The 17,294-nt window shown below is 42.7% G+C and overlaps 1 protein-coding gene across 1 annotated transcript in view; it reads left to right on the top strand.

Annotated features, from left to right (window-relative positions):
- Window positions 1–17,294, top strand: part of LOC101628204 (aldehyde oxidase-like) — a 113,378-nt gene that overhangs the window by 243 nt on the left and 95,841 nt on the right. The window contains exons 2-6 of the mRNA XM_012725344.1: window positions 6,602–6,659; window positions 8,737–8,833; window positions 10,622–10,730; window positions 12,534–12,660; window positions 14,081–14,142. Coding sequence (XP_012580798.1) covers window positions 6,602–6,659; window positions 8,737–8,833; window positions 10,622–10,730; window positions 12,534–12,660; window positions 14,081–14,142 — 453 coding nt within the window. The remainder of the gene's footprint in view (window positions 1–6,601; window positions 6,660–8,736; window positions 8,834–10,621; window positions 10,731–12,533; window positions 12,661–14,080; window positions 14,143–17,294) is intronic.

Below are 17,294 nucleotides of genomic sequence, written 5' to 3'. Positions count from 1 at the left end.
GCCACCACCACCACCACCACCACCACCGGCTTCTGGTTTGGAAGAGGATCTGCCACCCCCGGGGCAGGGAAGGATGAGTTTGCGGGGGGGCTGTTCTGGTCCTTGGGCCCCCCCACCTTCCTGATGTTCCTTCACCCCCTTCCTTCCAAAACGCACAAGCTGGTTACCAAACTCACCCTACCCCTTCAGTAAGAGGAGAAATGGGCAGTCTTGGTCAGCACCCTAAAATCTTGCCTCCCTCCAGCCTCTTTGCTAAAGGGAACGTCCTTCAGTAGATGGCAAGCAAGCTTTCGGTGGCTGACCCTCAGCCTTCAGAGGAATGGACTGCACTGGACTATGGATATGAATCACTTCAGATCACCCCTCTCATTTCTCAGGCGACATGTGTGGCTTTACGGAGTCATGGCTTGTTTCTGGCCAACTGAAGGCAAACTGAGCTCTGGGACTTAGGGTCTGGTTAGGTTCCCTGCTGGCCAACCATCTGACTTCTCAGAAACTGGGTTTGGCCTGCAGACCTTTGGGAGAGTTCCACACTGTGTCCCATGTTTGGGGGCACCCTGTAAAGCCCCCTGGAGGTGGTCCTAGACTCTGCTCTCCCCACATTACTCCAGAATTTTGGCACTTCTTTGGGAGGGGAAAACAAGCAAGGGCCAGGCTACCCACCTTTGAGTGGTGCCAAACCTCAGTCCCCGGGTGTACCCCACCTGTGCCTGCTTCTGGGTCTGGGATAGCCACCCACTTTCCAAGCAGAGACCTCTCCCCACAGCTACCACACAAGTTCTGAGCCTTTGAAACATTCAGCTGCCCCTGTTTTCCCTGATCTGTACTGGGGACAGTCGGGTCTCCCCTCTGTTAGACCACTCTGGAACCTCAGGTGAGGAACGTAACATTGCTAGCCTCAGTTTCCTCCTCTGCAAAGTGGGGCTATGAACACGGTGGTGTTCATACTATGTCACTTTTCTTCTCTTGCATAACTTCATAGCACGTACCACTTGGATATTTTTATTTAGACAAACAAGGATTCAGTTCTAGCTCTGACTACTCAGCTCCGTTCCCCTGCTTTGAGAGGACAATGCTGTTTACTTCCCAAAGAGTGGTGATGAGTATGCCATCTGAGTATTTGTTATGGGCCTGCTGTATGCCCATCTCAGAGGGTACAACAATGCCCCAGCCGCTCCTTGGGTAGAGTTGACTTGTGCCCGAAAACCTGACACATACATTAGTGTCAGGCAGTGATAAATGCTAGGCCAAAGAAGTCCAGGCAAGGGTGGGACAGAGAGTGGCAGGAGCTGACACTTCAGTTGGGACGGATATTGAGTCCTCTTTCAAAGGGTGGCATTGGAGCAGTGACTGGTATAAAGCAAGGAGCGATCGTGCACATGGAGGAGGAATATTCTAGACAGGGGAATGGCAGGAGCAAAGGCCCTCAGGCACAAGGATTTCTGTGTGCTCAGGAGATAGCAAGGAGGTTGATGGAGTCGAGATGTGCCTGTGGCCAAATTACCAGGGCTCATGGGCCAAGGTGGGTGTTCTGTTTAAATGAGGAAACAGGTGTTTGCGTCTAGCTTCTCCCTGCCCTCTCTTCCCTTGCTCCAAACAAACTAGTGGACTTTTTAGCATCATGGCCAGCAACAGTTAGTGCCCTATTGATTTTAAAAAATAGATCAACTGGTTCTTATCTGCGGGCTTGTTTTATCTATGTTCCAAATGCCTTGTGATCATTTAAAAAGTACACTCCAGAGATGTTGAGTCAGTTTTTGCAATTACCCTGTAAAAAGAAATCATGTCAGCCTTTCCTTTCCTCTGCACACACCTACCCTTCCCCCTTCCAAATTCTGTTAAGTGTGTGTCCCAGTCCTGGCAATCATGCCTGATTGCTACACACACAGAATTAGAATAGTTTCTGGTTCAGAGGGTGAAGGGCTATTGGGAGAGGTAAATAAGAAAGAAGGGAAGGAGATCTTTAACTCAAACATGAGCCCTAGGATTTGAAAAGGAAGCTTAAAATCCAACTAGGAGATGCTAGGTGATGGGGCTAGTCTCTGGTCTGTGCTTTTTGTGAAATCTCCCTGGTCACCCAAAGATGTCTTTAGGCGGGACTAAAGCCATGCAGAGGAAAGGCGCGTTGGTCAGAGATCTACTGGTAGAGAGATTTCTGATAATTTACTTGCCTCAGAACAATAGATGATCCAGTTAACAAGGAGCTTGAGCGAGGAAGAACCCACAAATAAAGTACCCTAGATACTGCTCACTGATCTCAAGTCAGAGCAGAAGCATGTCATCTGTGAGGCAGTGAGGCCTGGAGTCTGGACTAATTAGGCTCAGACTTGAATCCTGAATCTTGCTCCGCCACTCAGCCACTCTGGGGCCTCAACAAAGGTACTTAATATATCTGAGTCTCAATTTCCCCCCTGCAAACTAAGGCTAGTAACCACTCCTTCTCCATAGAATAGGGAGAGGATTAAATGCCATGAAGAGTAGTTAGTACAGTGAGCTCACAGTGCTTGCACACAGTGAACCCTGGATGTGTGGAAATGATTGTTAATTTCTGAACTGAAAGATAGGACTCCTTCATGGGTAGACACAGAACCTGCCCAAGAGTCAAGGGGGATAAAAAGTAGTCATCATGGAATATTTGCTCAACAACACATCAGATTTTGGTTTTAGTGTTATTGCAATCAGGAATGAGCTGCCCATTGGCTAGAGTTCCCTGGGGTTGCTTTATGGGGCTAGGAGAGAACAGGTCTGGGCTGCTGGGACAGCTATTATGGTTTAGAGAAAAGGGTGGAAGTGCTCGGTAGGAATAACTAGTGATAAAACTAATTTTAAACAACCCAGACCTCAGGCTGAAGTGTCCTTACTGGTTGTGTCCTTGAGCTTCCTTCTGTGCACTGGGCCTGCTTGGGTTGCTGTTGCTGTGTCTCTCAGTGAGTGCCTCTCCCTGCCCTTGTCCACCTCTCAGCCTTATCCTGGTGCACTTACCTCTCTCTCTGCCCTGCCTTAGTTCCCATTCTCTCTCCTTTTGATCGCCTTTCTTCTTCCTTCTTTCTGCCTCTGTTTTGGCTTTGGCAAGGTCCCTTTGGCCACTAAACACCACCCTTGCCCAGAAGAAAGTGATTTCTCAATCTTGTGCAATGTGAACTTGGAACCTCACAAGGGACTGGTGGAGATACAGAGAGACCGGTCCCATCCTGGCAATAGCCTGGTCTGTCCTGAGGTGGATCCTGCGAAGACCCTAACCTGAGAACTGACATCATATTCCAGAGTCAGTGAGAATAACTCTCCTCCATTACACACACACACACACACACACACACACACACACACACACACACACTCTGGTCAGCTTCTTAGTCCTGATCTCCCTGTTTCACTCCAAGGCCAGTTAGGACAGTTTGCCTGCAAGATTCCTCCACCCAATTCCCCCCTCCCAGTCAACAAAATAAATGTATTTCAAGTGAGTGGCCCTTTGAACAAGCCCCAATCTCTTGAGACATCTCCTAGAACAAATACCCAACTAAGCAAAGCCTGCTTCTTCCATTAATTTCACTCCAAATCATGCAAATATACCTCACACCTAAAGTGCTATTCTTTATACTCTAGGTTTCCCAGATCTCTCTCTCCACTAAAGCTAGGTGGATTCTCTATCACATGTATTCATTTAGTTTCGGCTGCAAATGGCATAAACTCAAACCAGTAGTGGTTCAAACAAGTTACAAGTCATTTTTTTCTTTTTTATAAAGGAGTTTGGGGAAAGATAACGAGAGACTGAATCAGAAGCTTTGTGGTCTCCCCAGGGACTCAGTTTCTTCCCTTTTCCTCTGTTGCCTTATGGTCTAAAGTGGCTGTTGGAGTTCTGGCCATTTTACCTCTATTCCAGGCAGCAGGAAAGAAGAAAGGGAAAATACATGCTGGCATGGACAATCAACCACGTCTGCAACCTTTATTGACACTTCTCTATTTTTCTTTCTTTCCTTCTGGTCATATACCCCGGCCTGTGAGACAGGCTCAGTATTCTCATAGCAAATTGTACAGATCATGCTCAGATAACTCCTTTAAATTAATTCACATTTATTACATTCCTATGACATAGCCCAGCGCCTAGCTTAGCCTTTGATACAAAGAATAAAGGAAGGTTATTTTTATCAGGATCAAGAAACACACATACTTATGATGTGAAAGATATGTGGACTTGGACTACGGAGTCCAGCATCTTACCCCACCTTCACCCTCCCCCACCCCCTGCCAGCGGAGAATATTTGAGCAGGGCTCTGGATCACATACAGAATTCTCCCCAGTAGAGAAGAGGACCTTCAGGACATAAGTAATCCTACATACAAATGCTGAAGAGGGTATAAATTCATGTACTGCTGGGCCTGGCTGGTTCTCCCTTGACTAGGATTCAAGATCCTTTGGTTGAATGAGAGAAATTATTGGCTAGTTTATCAAGAAGAAGCTGTGCATTCTGCCAGGAACTTTTTAATATAAAATCACCAAAGACCCACTCAGTAAGCTCTGAGTTGCACATTTTCTGATTTCCTTTCCCATAAGTCCTAATTCCATAGAAGTTTAATTTTTTTTTAAGATTTTATTATTTATTTGTACATACAGAACTGAGGTACAGGCCAGAGGCTCAGGAGGGGTGAGTGGCTTCACCAGAGACAGAGTGGGGAGCAGAACAGGCAGATCGATGAAGTACACTGCTGAGGGGAGCAGCGGGTGGGTCAGGAGAGGTCTGCCACTCCATGTGGTCACCTCGGGGGCAGGCGGGGATTGAACTCATGCTGAAGTGGCATTAGCTTCTCAGTGCAGTGCTTTAACCTGCTGTGCCACCAGGGAGGGCCCAGAAGTTTAATTTTAATAAGCTTCCTGAGTGATGCAGAAATGTCCAGCATAGCAGCCAGGTACCCATGTCAACAGAGGTAGGAAATGGTCCGTCTTGTTTTAGAGCTGTCCCTCTGCTGTGGTGTATAGAGGTGTGGTTGTGGGGCCAGGAATGGAGTTGGAAGACCTGACAGGAACAATGGATGTGACTCAGACAAGAGGCTCTAAGGATTGACTCTGGGCAGTGAAAGTGGATGAGAAAGGTATTCAGAGGATTATTTTGGAAGTGTAAGTGCAGAATTTGGTGGCACCGGTTTTGGTGGATTGTATTGAAAATATCGGTAACTGAGGTTTATTTGATTTTAGAAGATCTGACAGATGATGAGGCTTTTAAGCAAGCTAGGGAAATGAAGGGAAGAAGTAGACTGGGGAAATGAAGAGCTCCATTTGAGGGGCAAAAATTGGGGTGTCTGGGGCCCTCCACATTTTCCCTTGTATTACAAGATGTATGCACACACACTACACACACAAACAATTCTCCCTTGCTATATTGCAGACTCCTTTAGGGCACAGATCTGAGACTCATAATCGGTATTTGAATACCCTAAAATATAGGGTGAGGACCCTCCCTGGTGGCACAATGGGTAAGGACGCAGCACTGCAAGCTAGCTGCAGCTACTTCAGTGCAAGTTCGATCCCCACCCCAGAGGTGATGCACATGGCACAGCAGACCTCTCTTGGCCCACCCGCTGCTCTCCTCAGAAGTGTATTTCAGTCCATCCGCCTGTTTTGCATCCCACTCTGTCTCTGATAAATCCTCTCACCCTCCCCCACCTCTTGCCTGTACCCCAGCTCTTCTATGCATAAATAAATAAATATATTTTTAAAAAAGATATTATTGGGCCCTCCCTGGTGGCTCAGTGGCTTTCTGCAGCCACTGCAACACGAGTTCAATCCCTGGCCAGGGAGCCGACCCACATGGCGCAGCAGACCTCTCCTGATCTACCTGCTGCTTCCCTCAGCAGTGCATTTCAGTCAATCTTCTTATCTGCTCCCCATTCGGTCTCTGATGGAATCCTCTCTCTCACACACACAACACCCCTGCACCTCTGGCCTGTACCTGAGCTCTTGTAAGCATAAATAAATAAATGTTTTTTTTTTAAAAAAAGATATTATCCCTTTATAAAACATAACCAATCTTGACTTTTCAGTCAAACCAGCGGCAGATGTGCTGTTCTACTGCTACACTGCTCGGTTTCCCATGTAAACTTGTTTCTTAACCAATCTTGATTGTAAACTTTGTAGCACTTGGCCTATACTCTTTTGTTTCTTTGGCTTTGGAGCTATGGTTGGTTATGAAAGTTTATTTCTTTGAACATGATAAACAAATCTTAAAACCTATCAATTTCTTAATGCCTATTCATTCTACCCATCTGTCTATCTGTCCTGTTCTATATATTTTTTCCTCACCTGTTTCCGACTTTCTAGGAAAAAACTAAGCAGGTCCACAAGGGTCATATTAGAAACAATCACTCCCTGAGAGAAATGATGATTCTGGACCAAGGACAGTGATGGAATGGTGGTGGGACTCAAGGTTTAGACTTGACATTATGATTTGTATATCACAGGTGCTTCATAAACATTAAATCAAGTTGAAAATATGAATAGAAGTTAACATGCATTTTCTATCATTAGCATAAGCTTTTATATGTAAATATCACACTAGCTTCCTCAACTTTACATGCATTCATTAGCTCTTATTTTCCTTTTACCACAGGTGACAGAAAAAAATGTTGATCCTGAGACAATGCTCTTACCATATCTGAGGAAGAAGCGTATCCTTTTCTTTGCTTTGAGTTTGTACATACGTGTGTATAACTCCTATGTTGTCATCAAGTGATGTTTCCAATACCTCTTAAAATCATACTGAATCATCTTCCCTATGATTGGGGTTTTATGCTCATCTTTGACAAAGTCCTACATCTTAGTTTTGTGGGGAGTGATAACAATGACTTATCAGAAGAACCACGTGTTTTGTAATCTATGTTTTGACACTAAATATAATATACAAAATGAAGAAATAAGCAATGGGAATTAAGCACCAGATGTCAAATGGAGCTTAATTAAGCATCCTTCAGAATTAAGAGCCACAATATTGACATTCTATCTTAAAGAAGTAACCATCATGGCTATTAGAAAAGAAGAGGACACAAAATTAACCTGAAATAAAATAAAGAACATTGGAGAAATTAAATGTTACCTTAGGAAAACTTTCTAAAAATGTCATTGATGGACTGGATTCCTTCCTAGTTTCCTGTGCACTAACTCCCATGCACTTCCTGAGCTCTATCAACCCTCCTAAATTATGTGCAAAATTACAAGATTATCTGAGTGTAGACATTTTTTTTCTTCTTGGAGTGAAATTCCTTTTAAGAGTATGCAACTTAAGAAGCATTAGTGCTATCTTCGGAAGGTCATGGTCTTTGGACATAACAATGGAATCCAATTTCCTGGTTATTCTTGGTACCAATGTAATATTTAAGATTATGTTATGTTCACTCGTAGGTGACAGAAAATACCAAAGAGCAGTAAATAAGACAGAAGTTTATTTCTTTCTAACTTTGTTAGTTCAGGCTCTCGGGAAGCAGACACCAAAAGATGGGATTAAATGTGCAGTGTTTTATTAGGAAAAACACCTGAGTGAAAGAAAATAAGAAGAGAGCCAGAGAAGGAGCAAGCCTATGGATCACAATACAAGTTTAATCTAGAATTTAGAAAAGGGGAGAAGGTTGAGTGGAGGTATCTTAGATGTCCATCACATTCGCTGGGCATGGTTGACAAGGATGACCATGTTTCCCCATGGCATAGAGCCATCGAGTAGCAGCCCACCCACAAGACATGGACTTAATGACAAATGGAGTGATAGATATCAAAGTGCAGCCACTGTGGGTCTTAGTCTGTTACCCTCCCTCTTGAAGGAGATCAGTGAGGCACATTTTCATGGCCACATACTCATTGGTAGGGAGGTGGTAAAGAGCTAGTAAACCACTCCCTCCCTCTTGAAGGAGATCAGTGAGGCACATTTTCATGGCCACATACTCATTGGTAGGGAGGTGGTAAAGAGCTAGTAAACCACTATCACAACATTATCAGGGATGGAAGCCCATTTCATCTTGCTGCTCCATCCTCCTCAGCATGTAAATGTCTTCTCCTGATTAGAGATGACTGATTGAAGTTCAGACATCACATCTGAATTCTAAAAACTAGGAAGAAGTAAGTGATGAAGGGAACAGGCCCCTCCTTTTGAGTACATTTTCCTTCTGAAGGTCATGACAATGGTTATGCCTGCATTGATCAGAATTGTTAATGACTGCAACCAGCTGCAGAAGAGACTGGGAAAATGTTTTTGTTTTTGTCTTAAATTCTGGACAAGTATGTATGTAGCTAAAAATGGAGCTTTCTATACAAAGGAAGAATGAAAGAACAGATATTGGGAAACAATTACCAGGTTCTGTCACTGGGAAGCTGAGAAATATGGCAGATATAGATAATATGGCACAAATATTCCAAGAATTATTTGCAATGTGACAACATCTTTCCTCGTATATTATCAGAGGCGCAGATAATGGTGAGAACAAGAATACAATGCACTCACACTTCCAAATACTAAAACCCTTTCTTTTGTATTTTTTTTTTTGGAAAGGGAGGGAAATTACTTATAACACAAAACTAGAAGCCAAGAATTTATGTGATTCTAAGTAATAGCAGTGAATCCATACACATCATCTGATAAATATGTATTGAACTTAACCACCTGTTTAAGAATCTTTGATGGTATTGTCTCCTGAGGTCAGTTCTATTCTAGAAAGATAATTTTGAAGAACACATTATCTTTAACTATGCATTTTCCAGTCCGATTCACAGGAACAAAGTATGGCTGTGGAGGCGGGGGCTGTGGTGCCTGCACAGTGATGATATCACGATATAACCCCATCACCAAGAAGATAAGGTACCTGTAGCAAAATCCATGTGGTTGAATGTTTGCCGTGGCAAAATGTAGCAAAATCCATGTGGTTGAACTTTGTTTTATTCATCATCATTTGGTAACTATCTATTGAGCACATTTGAATGATAAATGAGACAGACAAAGATATGAATGGGGGCCCTCCCTGGTGACGCAGCAGGTTAAAGCACAGCACTAAGAAGCTAAAGCCACTTCCACATGAGTTCGATCCCTGCCTGCCCTGGAGGTGATCACATGGTGAGTCAGACCTCTCCTGGCCTATATGAATTTAGTCATAGAACTTCTCACACCTCACTGTACGTGTGTGTGAGTGTGTATGTATGTGATGACTATGCATGTGTGTCTTCTCTCTCCCCTTCGCTAGAATATGTCCTCTTCATAGGCAAGGATTTTTGTCTACCTTGTTCATCAATGCATCTGGGCACCTGGAACTCTATCTGGCACATACTAGATACTCAATAAATATAACATTTACATTTATTTATAAATGAGTAATATCCTTCAATCTTTATTTTGTGTGTGTGTTCATATGGAAGCATACCACCTATACTGTTTAAAAACCTTTATATTTTGCTTAACTTCTCATGAATATTTTTCAAAATAAGAAATACAAGTTTATGATTGTGTACATTCTGTGGTTTGGTGTGTTAAGCTGATCTACAAATAGTGGTCACTTGTTTTTTTTTTTTTAAAGATTTATTTATTTATGTCTACAGAGCTGTGGTACAGGCCAGAGGTGCAGGGGTGGTGAGAGGATTCACCAGAGACAGAGCGGAGAGCAGAACAGGCAGACTGACGAAGTACACTGCTGAGGGGAGCAGTGGGCGGGTCAGGAGAGGTCTGCCACGCCATGTGGATCACCTCCAGGGGAGGGATTGAACTCTTGCTGAAGTGGCTTTAGCTTCTTAGTGCTGTGCTTTAACCCACTGTGCCACCAGGGAAGGCTTGGTCACTTATTCTTAATGTTTCATTATTATCAATGTGGCAGTGAATGTTCATAAGTATATTTATGTCTGTTACAATTTATTCATGGCACATCTTTCAAGATAGAAGAATATATGCATCTTAAAGATTTTTATGCATTCCAGGGAAATGTCTCAGAATAGTATTATAAATTTACAATCCTATCAGCATTATATGTTCCATTTTCTCAACCTTTACTAAAAGTGGATACTATCATTTTAAAACATCTTTGTCATTTTCTTCATAAAAATGGTATTCCTTATTGCTTCATTTGAATCTTCTTAGATTACTTTCAAAGATGAGCATTAGTTTCGTCTATTTATCGATTATCATTCTGTTTGGCAAGGAAGAGATTTTAAGACTTCTGTTAAGATGGACATACTCTTGCAGTGGACTCATACGCTTGAGGTGTGCTCCCATGCCATATTTCTTTCTCTGAAGCACAAATCAGCTTCATTTTACTGCCCAGCCAATCCATGACTCAGCATTAGCCTGAATGTGCTCTAGGTAACTGGTCACTTGTGACTGGAGAGGAAAATGCCAGGCCCTCATTCAAGAGGAAATACAAAGAATAAGAGAAACTCTTCTGGAGTTAGGATTGAGAGGCTTAAATTAAATCCCGTCTCTGACACTCTAGCTGCCCAGGCCAATTACTGTGAGTTTCAGGTCCTACCTCTCTAGAATCATTGAAGGAGGAAATGCATTTGTGCCAGACCTGGGCCATCACACAAAGCCCAGCGGATGCTCAGGGAATGTTCTCCCCACTCCCACTGGATACAATGTAATTGATGCTGCTTTTGGCTTTTCAAGACATTATCCAGCCAATGCCTGTCTGACCCCCGTCTGCTCTCTGTATGGAGCTGCCGTCACCACCGTAGAAGGGATAGGAAGCACCAAGACCAGGATTCATCCGGTTCAGGTGAGGCTGTGTCTCTTCTTCCCAGGGTTTCTGGAGAAATGGGTTATGGGATACAAAAACCATGAATGCATGGATGGAGCTGGGGGTTATGCTAGCTCAAAAAAGTTGGATGGAAAAAGAAATATCAGCCAGTCTTGCCGAACAAAAGTTCAAGAAAAAGTTAAAACTAGAAGCTGACCAGACATCTTGAGGCATCGAGCAAGGGAAGAAGCAGGGGTCAAAAAGGGGGCGGGAAGGACACAAGGGATTATGGTGGTGGTTCAGGGGTGATATGGTGGCAGGAGAATTATGGGGACCACAACGAAATCAGAAGAAATGAATTAAAGGAAAAGACAGCGTTACTGTGACGAGTCCCTGCGATTAACAGAGGGGAGCAGTCTGGCCCTGCTACTTGGTTATTGTCAACAGATGAGGTTGCTCTGGGCACTGCGGGTGAAAATGGGCCATGTGGGTATTTGTGATTGACTTCTTGGAAAGATGCCTTTGGGAGATCAGAGGATTTTATCTTTATTAAAAAAACTTGACAGCACTGGCCTGTCTTCTATGTTCTAATCAGATGGGATTTGTCTCTCTTCCAAACTCAAACACAAGAGAACTACAGGCACTGAGGAATCTAATTTTGTTCATAGATCCATATATGTGTGTATAATATATCTGTGTATAATATTTGTATATACTATACTATACAAGCCTGGAATCAAACAAATATTTCGTGTATGTAGAATATGTATACATACACATATAAAAACAACATGATTTTAAATCTGAACTGAAACCTCAAGTACTAAAAATATTTGTTAAATTCGGGATTTGTTCAAAGACAAGTAATATGAGGTGTCAATAAATTTTGAGGCCTAGACAGCACCTAGTTAGAACTCTGCCTCAAGTGAGTGGGCACCTCAGACACTCTTGTTTTTATGTCAGTTAATGGGAGTCACTTACAGGGAGAGTGGATGAGAGGAAGAACAGGAACAACAGAGAAAAGAGCCAAACTTCAGAGTCTCTGGACTTAAAGGAATCTTGGGTTATGTTTATTTTTTATGATATCTCATTACTCACAGGGACTGAATTCTGCCTGTGAATCTTGTGAGTCTTTGCTGTCCCTAGATGTGAAAACACCTTTCATTAAGTAAAAGCTGCTGAACACCTGTGTTTGCAAGGAAGCCAGAACAGCTTCCAAAATGGGGTTGCGCCTTTGAAGCTGGACTTCAAAGAACAAGACTGGGGTGGTGGGGAAGTTTAGAAGAGAAAGAAAAGTAGTATTGCCCCCAGACTGTTTTCTGAGGACACTTTGGAACCCAGCACCCATGTGCCAAAGCTCAGGGCAGTAGCGGGCAGTCGGAAAGACTGGAGAAATGCTTCAAGTAGTTTTTTTCTCTTTCTGAACTCCCTTAATTTGGTTCATTTCTCTGAAGAACTTCCAGGGAATAACCATTGTCTCAGTGATTCCCATTCTGGACTATAAGATGAAACCACCTGGGAATTTTTTTAAAAACTTGTGTCTGTGCCCTGCTCCCAGAGATTCTAGTAGGTCTGGGGCACTGCTTGGGCTTTGGCAGTATTAAAGTTCCCCTGGTGGTTGGGAAGGCTGAGAACTGTTAATGAAGTACAGAGCTGGGGAGAACCAGTAGCTGCCATCCCCCAGCGAAAGAAAGAAAGACTGCTAGCTTGAGAACTTTCTGGAGCCATTTCTCTAACCTTATTGTGTCTACACAGTTGCAGATTTTTTCCAAAGGCTGGTTCTGATTTCATAGATCTGGGGTGAAACCCAAGATCTGCAGTTCTAAACTTCTGTGTTTCCAGGAAAGAATAGCCAAATGCCACGGCACCCAGTGCGGGTTCTGCACCCCAGGGATGGTGATGTCCATCTACACCCTGCTGAGGAACCATCCAGAACCCACGCTGAATCAGCTAACTGATGCCCTTGATGGTAGGGTGTGTGTGAGTGTGTGTGTTTGTGTGCGCGCGCTCATTCACACATGTGTACTTCCCCTTATGATGATGAGAGGTTATGCTGGACACCTACCACATTCCACAAACTACTAAATGCTATAAAAATGACTTCACTTGCTCTTTACAATAAATGCATTCAGATAAGCATTGTCCCCATTTCAGAGATGGGAACCTGAAGTTAAGAAAGCAGTTGGTCCAAAGTGAGTAGAGGAGTTGGTATCAAGCAAGATCCACACATTTCATGTGGCTGATGTATTTCTTATATCTTTAAGAATCTGCTCCATTTTTTATTGTTTGCTTATTTTTGTAATCATTACAAAGCTAGTTTATTTACTCTTGGAAAGAATCCAATTATCTCCATGTGCTGCCCTTTCACTCCAGTCTCCTCTGTTGGGTGGGTCCTCTCAGGACCATACTAACTATTAGAGCTCTTGAATACAAGGAATCAAGCAGATGGATATCTCTGGTGATAGGGTGATAGTATTTCAAAGAACTGTCTTTACCTAGCGCTTTTATCAAGTTCAGAAACTTGGTGTGTGGGGGTTTAAGAAAGCTCCATTAATAAGATTTTAAATAATTTTAAAAAGCAATAAATAGCGTACCTTCCAGGTCCTATTTCTGGTGAAACCCTTCATGGATCATTCTGACTTCGTGTCCTGCCTCCTGAGGACCTTATTTCTCTGCTAGAGAACATGAGTTAAAGTCCAAGTGTACAGGTCTTCTTCAAAAATAGTCCAGGGAAGACCAGAGAGACACAGAATGTAAACCACCTTCTACTTGATAGCCTTTAGGTCTTATGCATTTGATTCCATGACTGTGTATCATATAACAAGGATCAAGGGATTCTCAAATTTGTGACTGCTTATGTCTTACATGGAGTGCTTGTAAAGATTAAAGATTTCTGGTCCCCAAGCCCAGAGAGCTTATTTCCAGTGACTTTGTCTTGTAAATAAAATAAAACATTTGCAAGTGGACAGAGAATGCAGCATTTGGGCCACTGTGAAAGAAACACTAGCCTTGCATTTTATTGTGTGTTCCTAAGCTTAATAATTACCTCTCTTGCTTTATAATGCCTCTGATACCTCTATTAAATGAAAATTAGCACTTGAATGTAACTGTGGCCTAGAGACTTGGGCTTGAAATTGTTGTGTCCTTTGAGCACCTGTCATAGGATGGGATATGAATACTTCCACAGAGAGAAAGGACAAGTAGCTGAGTTGTTAATACTCTTAGTCAACTATCCCAAGTTGCTGACCAAATAATCTGACTTTAAACCTTAGTTGGAGTAAAATGTCAATTAGTGCTTACTTCTGGGGCAGGATCCTCTGTCCACCTTGCATTGGCAGGCTGAAGCTCTCTAGCTTACGTGAGTAACAGAGTTGGGTGTTCTCCTGCAGGTAACTTGTGCCGGTGCACTGGATACAGACCCATAATCGATGCCTGCAAGACTTTCTGTAAAGTAAGTAGGGAGGAACATGGCACCGAGTATGCGTTCTCCCCCATGAAATGAAACAGCCCGGGTTCTCAGGAAGGATTATGGGAACTGTTGTTACTAATTAGAGGACCGACCTGTCTCGAGGCCTGTAGTTACTGCTGTTAGATAATCTTGAGCAGAGCACTTACTTTCCTTCACCAAGAGCACAGGAGCACTTTGACACTGGCTGTGAGGCATTGTTCCAGGGGTCTTTCCTGACCTGGGTCTGGGCCGGTGCCCTGCCGCAGACCGCCTGCAGCCCTTTGTGGTATGCTTGCCCACTTGTTCTTCTTCACCAGATGTGAGATGCCAGACAGCAGAGGCTGGGCCCATGCAGGGCTGGTCACCCAGCAGAGAGGGAGCTGCTGCTCAATCAATATTGGATGAATAGCCGACAAACAACTTTGAGATGGGGAATCTAAGATTGTCCTTTAGGAGTTAAACTCTGAAATCAGTACATCAAAAATAAGAATAGAATAATGTAATGCTTATTTGTATTTATCTATTTATTGCTATGTTGCCAGATTTGCTGTAAGATATTTCATATTAATTTATTTCATAATCATTGCTGTTCAAATTTTTTCATAAGCTTAAATTTCTTTTTTAAAAAGATGTATTTATGTATGCATACAAAAACTGAGGTGTAGACCATAGGTGTCAGGAGATGAGAAGGTTCATGAAAGAGTAGGGAGCAGAACAGAAGGATTTCACTGAAATACACTGCTGAGGGGAGCAGTGGGTGGATCCGGAGAGGTCTGCTGTGCCATGTGGTCAGCTCTGTGATTGGGGATCTAACTCATGCTGCAGTGGCTGGCAATAGCTTTAGAGTGCTGAGACTTTAACCTTTGCTCCACCAGGGAGACCCAAACTTAGATTCCTTATTAGAAGTTAGTTTGGGCATGCTTTGAGTACACATGGCTCTCTTTCATAACATTTAATAATACTGATTTTTTTTAAATTACATTTCAACTTATAGTTTATTGTTTCATTTAAAACTTAGTGGAGGGGGTTTTATTTTCTACCTGAGCTCCAGCGTTCATCTCCAGTTTCAGCAATTAGCCCTGAAGACAGGTTCCCTTCTGTGTCCAGACCAGCTGCCTTTCTAGCTAAGCACCAGTTGTGAATCAATGAGCCAACGGGAGTGACATCAACAGAATGGTGAAGTAGGAGTTTTATTGGTATCTTCCCAAAGAATACCATTTTTCACAATCCACCAAAGACAAGAGTGCCTGGAGAAAAGTCTGGGAAGGCAGTAAAAAGTTCTTGTGTGCTGCTGGAATGAAAAAACAAATCCAACATTGGACATTTTGAAAAGGGTAGTTTCCCTCTCCAAGGTGTCACCCCTTATGCCAGGAGAGACTTTGTCAGCCCATGAGTTCTCCCACAGGGAACAGTGAGTGTATAAGTGAGATCTTAGCTGTCACCAGTGTGTGGTGATGGTGCCAGTGAGGCACTTTTTGCCACACTACCCAGATACTGAGGTGTGTTGTGTGACTAGGGGACAGGGAGGAGCAGGGGCAACCGCAGCTAGGGTTTATACTGGGTGACAAAGTGACACCTCACACTCTGAGGACACTAGGTCCACCTACAGGCTCCTGGGGACACTTGCATATAGACCCCTACTGGCCCATGGTGCTGCCAGCGTTCCGTCTGCATCTTCTCACACATCCCTTCCCTGCGACTGGTTTCCTGGGCCTGCCCCTGAAGATGGTGAGTACAGTTTGGCTATTAGCACTTAACAAAAGTTGCCAGACTTTCTTTGGGACAAAGAAAGCGAGAGCATTAAGCAATGGCATATGGAAGCAAGTAGGAAGCTGTCAGCACCTGGCAGGGCTTTGTGGAATGGAGGGAAGGCCTGTCATCTTAAGGAATACCGCTCTCCCCCGCCAAAGGGAACGAGTGTGGAGCAAGCATATCTAAAGGAAGGATCTGAGAAGGTCTCAGGATCCCTAGCACAGATGACAGAAGGTATTTTTTTCTCTGTAAGCTTCTTAATAAAGACTGAAGGGGATGGATGGCCTCTTCAAATGTGAAGAAAGTAATGAAAAACTTCAAAGAACATAAAAATCAAGGGAATATGATAACACCAAAGGAACACAGTAGTTTTCCAGTAACTGGCTGCAAAGAACTTGAGATCTGCCACTTTTCCTAGTAACAAATTCAAAACAGTTATTTTAAGGAAGCTCAGAGAGCAACAAGACAACACCAAGGGACAATTCAGTAAAATCAGGAAAGCAACAGCTGAACTAAACAAGAAGTTTAAGAGAAAAGTGGAAATAATTTTAAAAAGAGTCAAATAGAACTTCTGGAGCTGAACACAGTGAATGAAATCTGGGACAAGACAGGGATGCTCTAGGTCAGCACTTTTGTTTAGCACAGTACTGGAAGTTCTAGCCAACCAAGGAAAAGAAATAGGCAAGAAAAAGAAATAAGAGGTATCCAAAAAATAAAAAAAATGGTAACATCGTTTCTGTTTACAGATGACAACCATACATAAAAGTTCCTAAAGACTCCAGCAAAAGAAAAAAAAAAGTTAGAATTAATGAATTCAGTAAAGTTCAAAATCGACATCCAAAAATCAATTGCAGTTGTAGACATTTGCCAATAAAACTATCAGAAAGAGAAATTGAGAAAATAATCCCATTTACATCAAAAACAATACAATACTTAGGCATAAATTCATCCAAGTAGGTAAAAATCATAAGATAAGTGTTGACAAGGACAGAAGTAAAGAGAGCACTGTTGGTGGGTATAGGAATTAGTACAATCACTCTAGAAAACAAGAACTACCATAAAACCCAGAATTTCTACTTCTGGGAATATAACTGAAGGAGATGGAATCAGTACCTTGAAGAAATATCTGCAAACATCCATGTTCATTACAGCATTATTTATAATAACCAAGATATGGAAACAACCTAAGTGTTTGTTGACAGACATAAAAATATACATATATAGATAGATAGATAGATAGATATAGATAGATAGAGTACATCATTATCCATCCATGTGTGTGTGTACCTAGCACACAAACACACATATATATTATATATAAGTACATAAAATATTTTTCTCCCATGAGACAAAAGGAAATTCTGCCATTTGAAAAAACATGGATGAATCTACAGGGCATTATG

Source organism: Condylura cristata, unplaced genomic scaffold (genome assembly GCF_000260355.1).
Source record: "Condylura cristata isolate star-nosed mole 26May11 unplaced genomic scaffold, ConCri1.0 scaffold00002, whole genome shotgun sequence".
In the NCBI taxonomy this organism is placed as follows: domain Eukaryota; kingdom Metazoa; phylum Chordata; class Mammalia; order Eulipotyphla; family Talpidae; genus Condylura; species Condylura cristata.
Note: the sequence above shows the minus strand (reverse complement) of the source record. Positions and strands in the feature narration are given on the sequence as shown.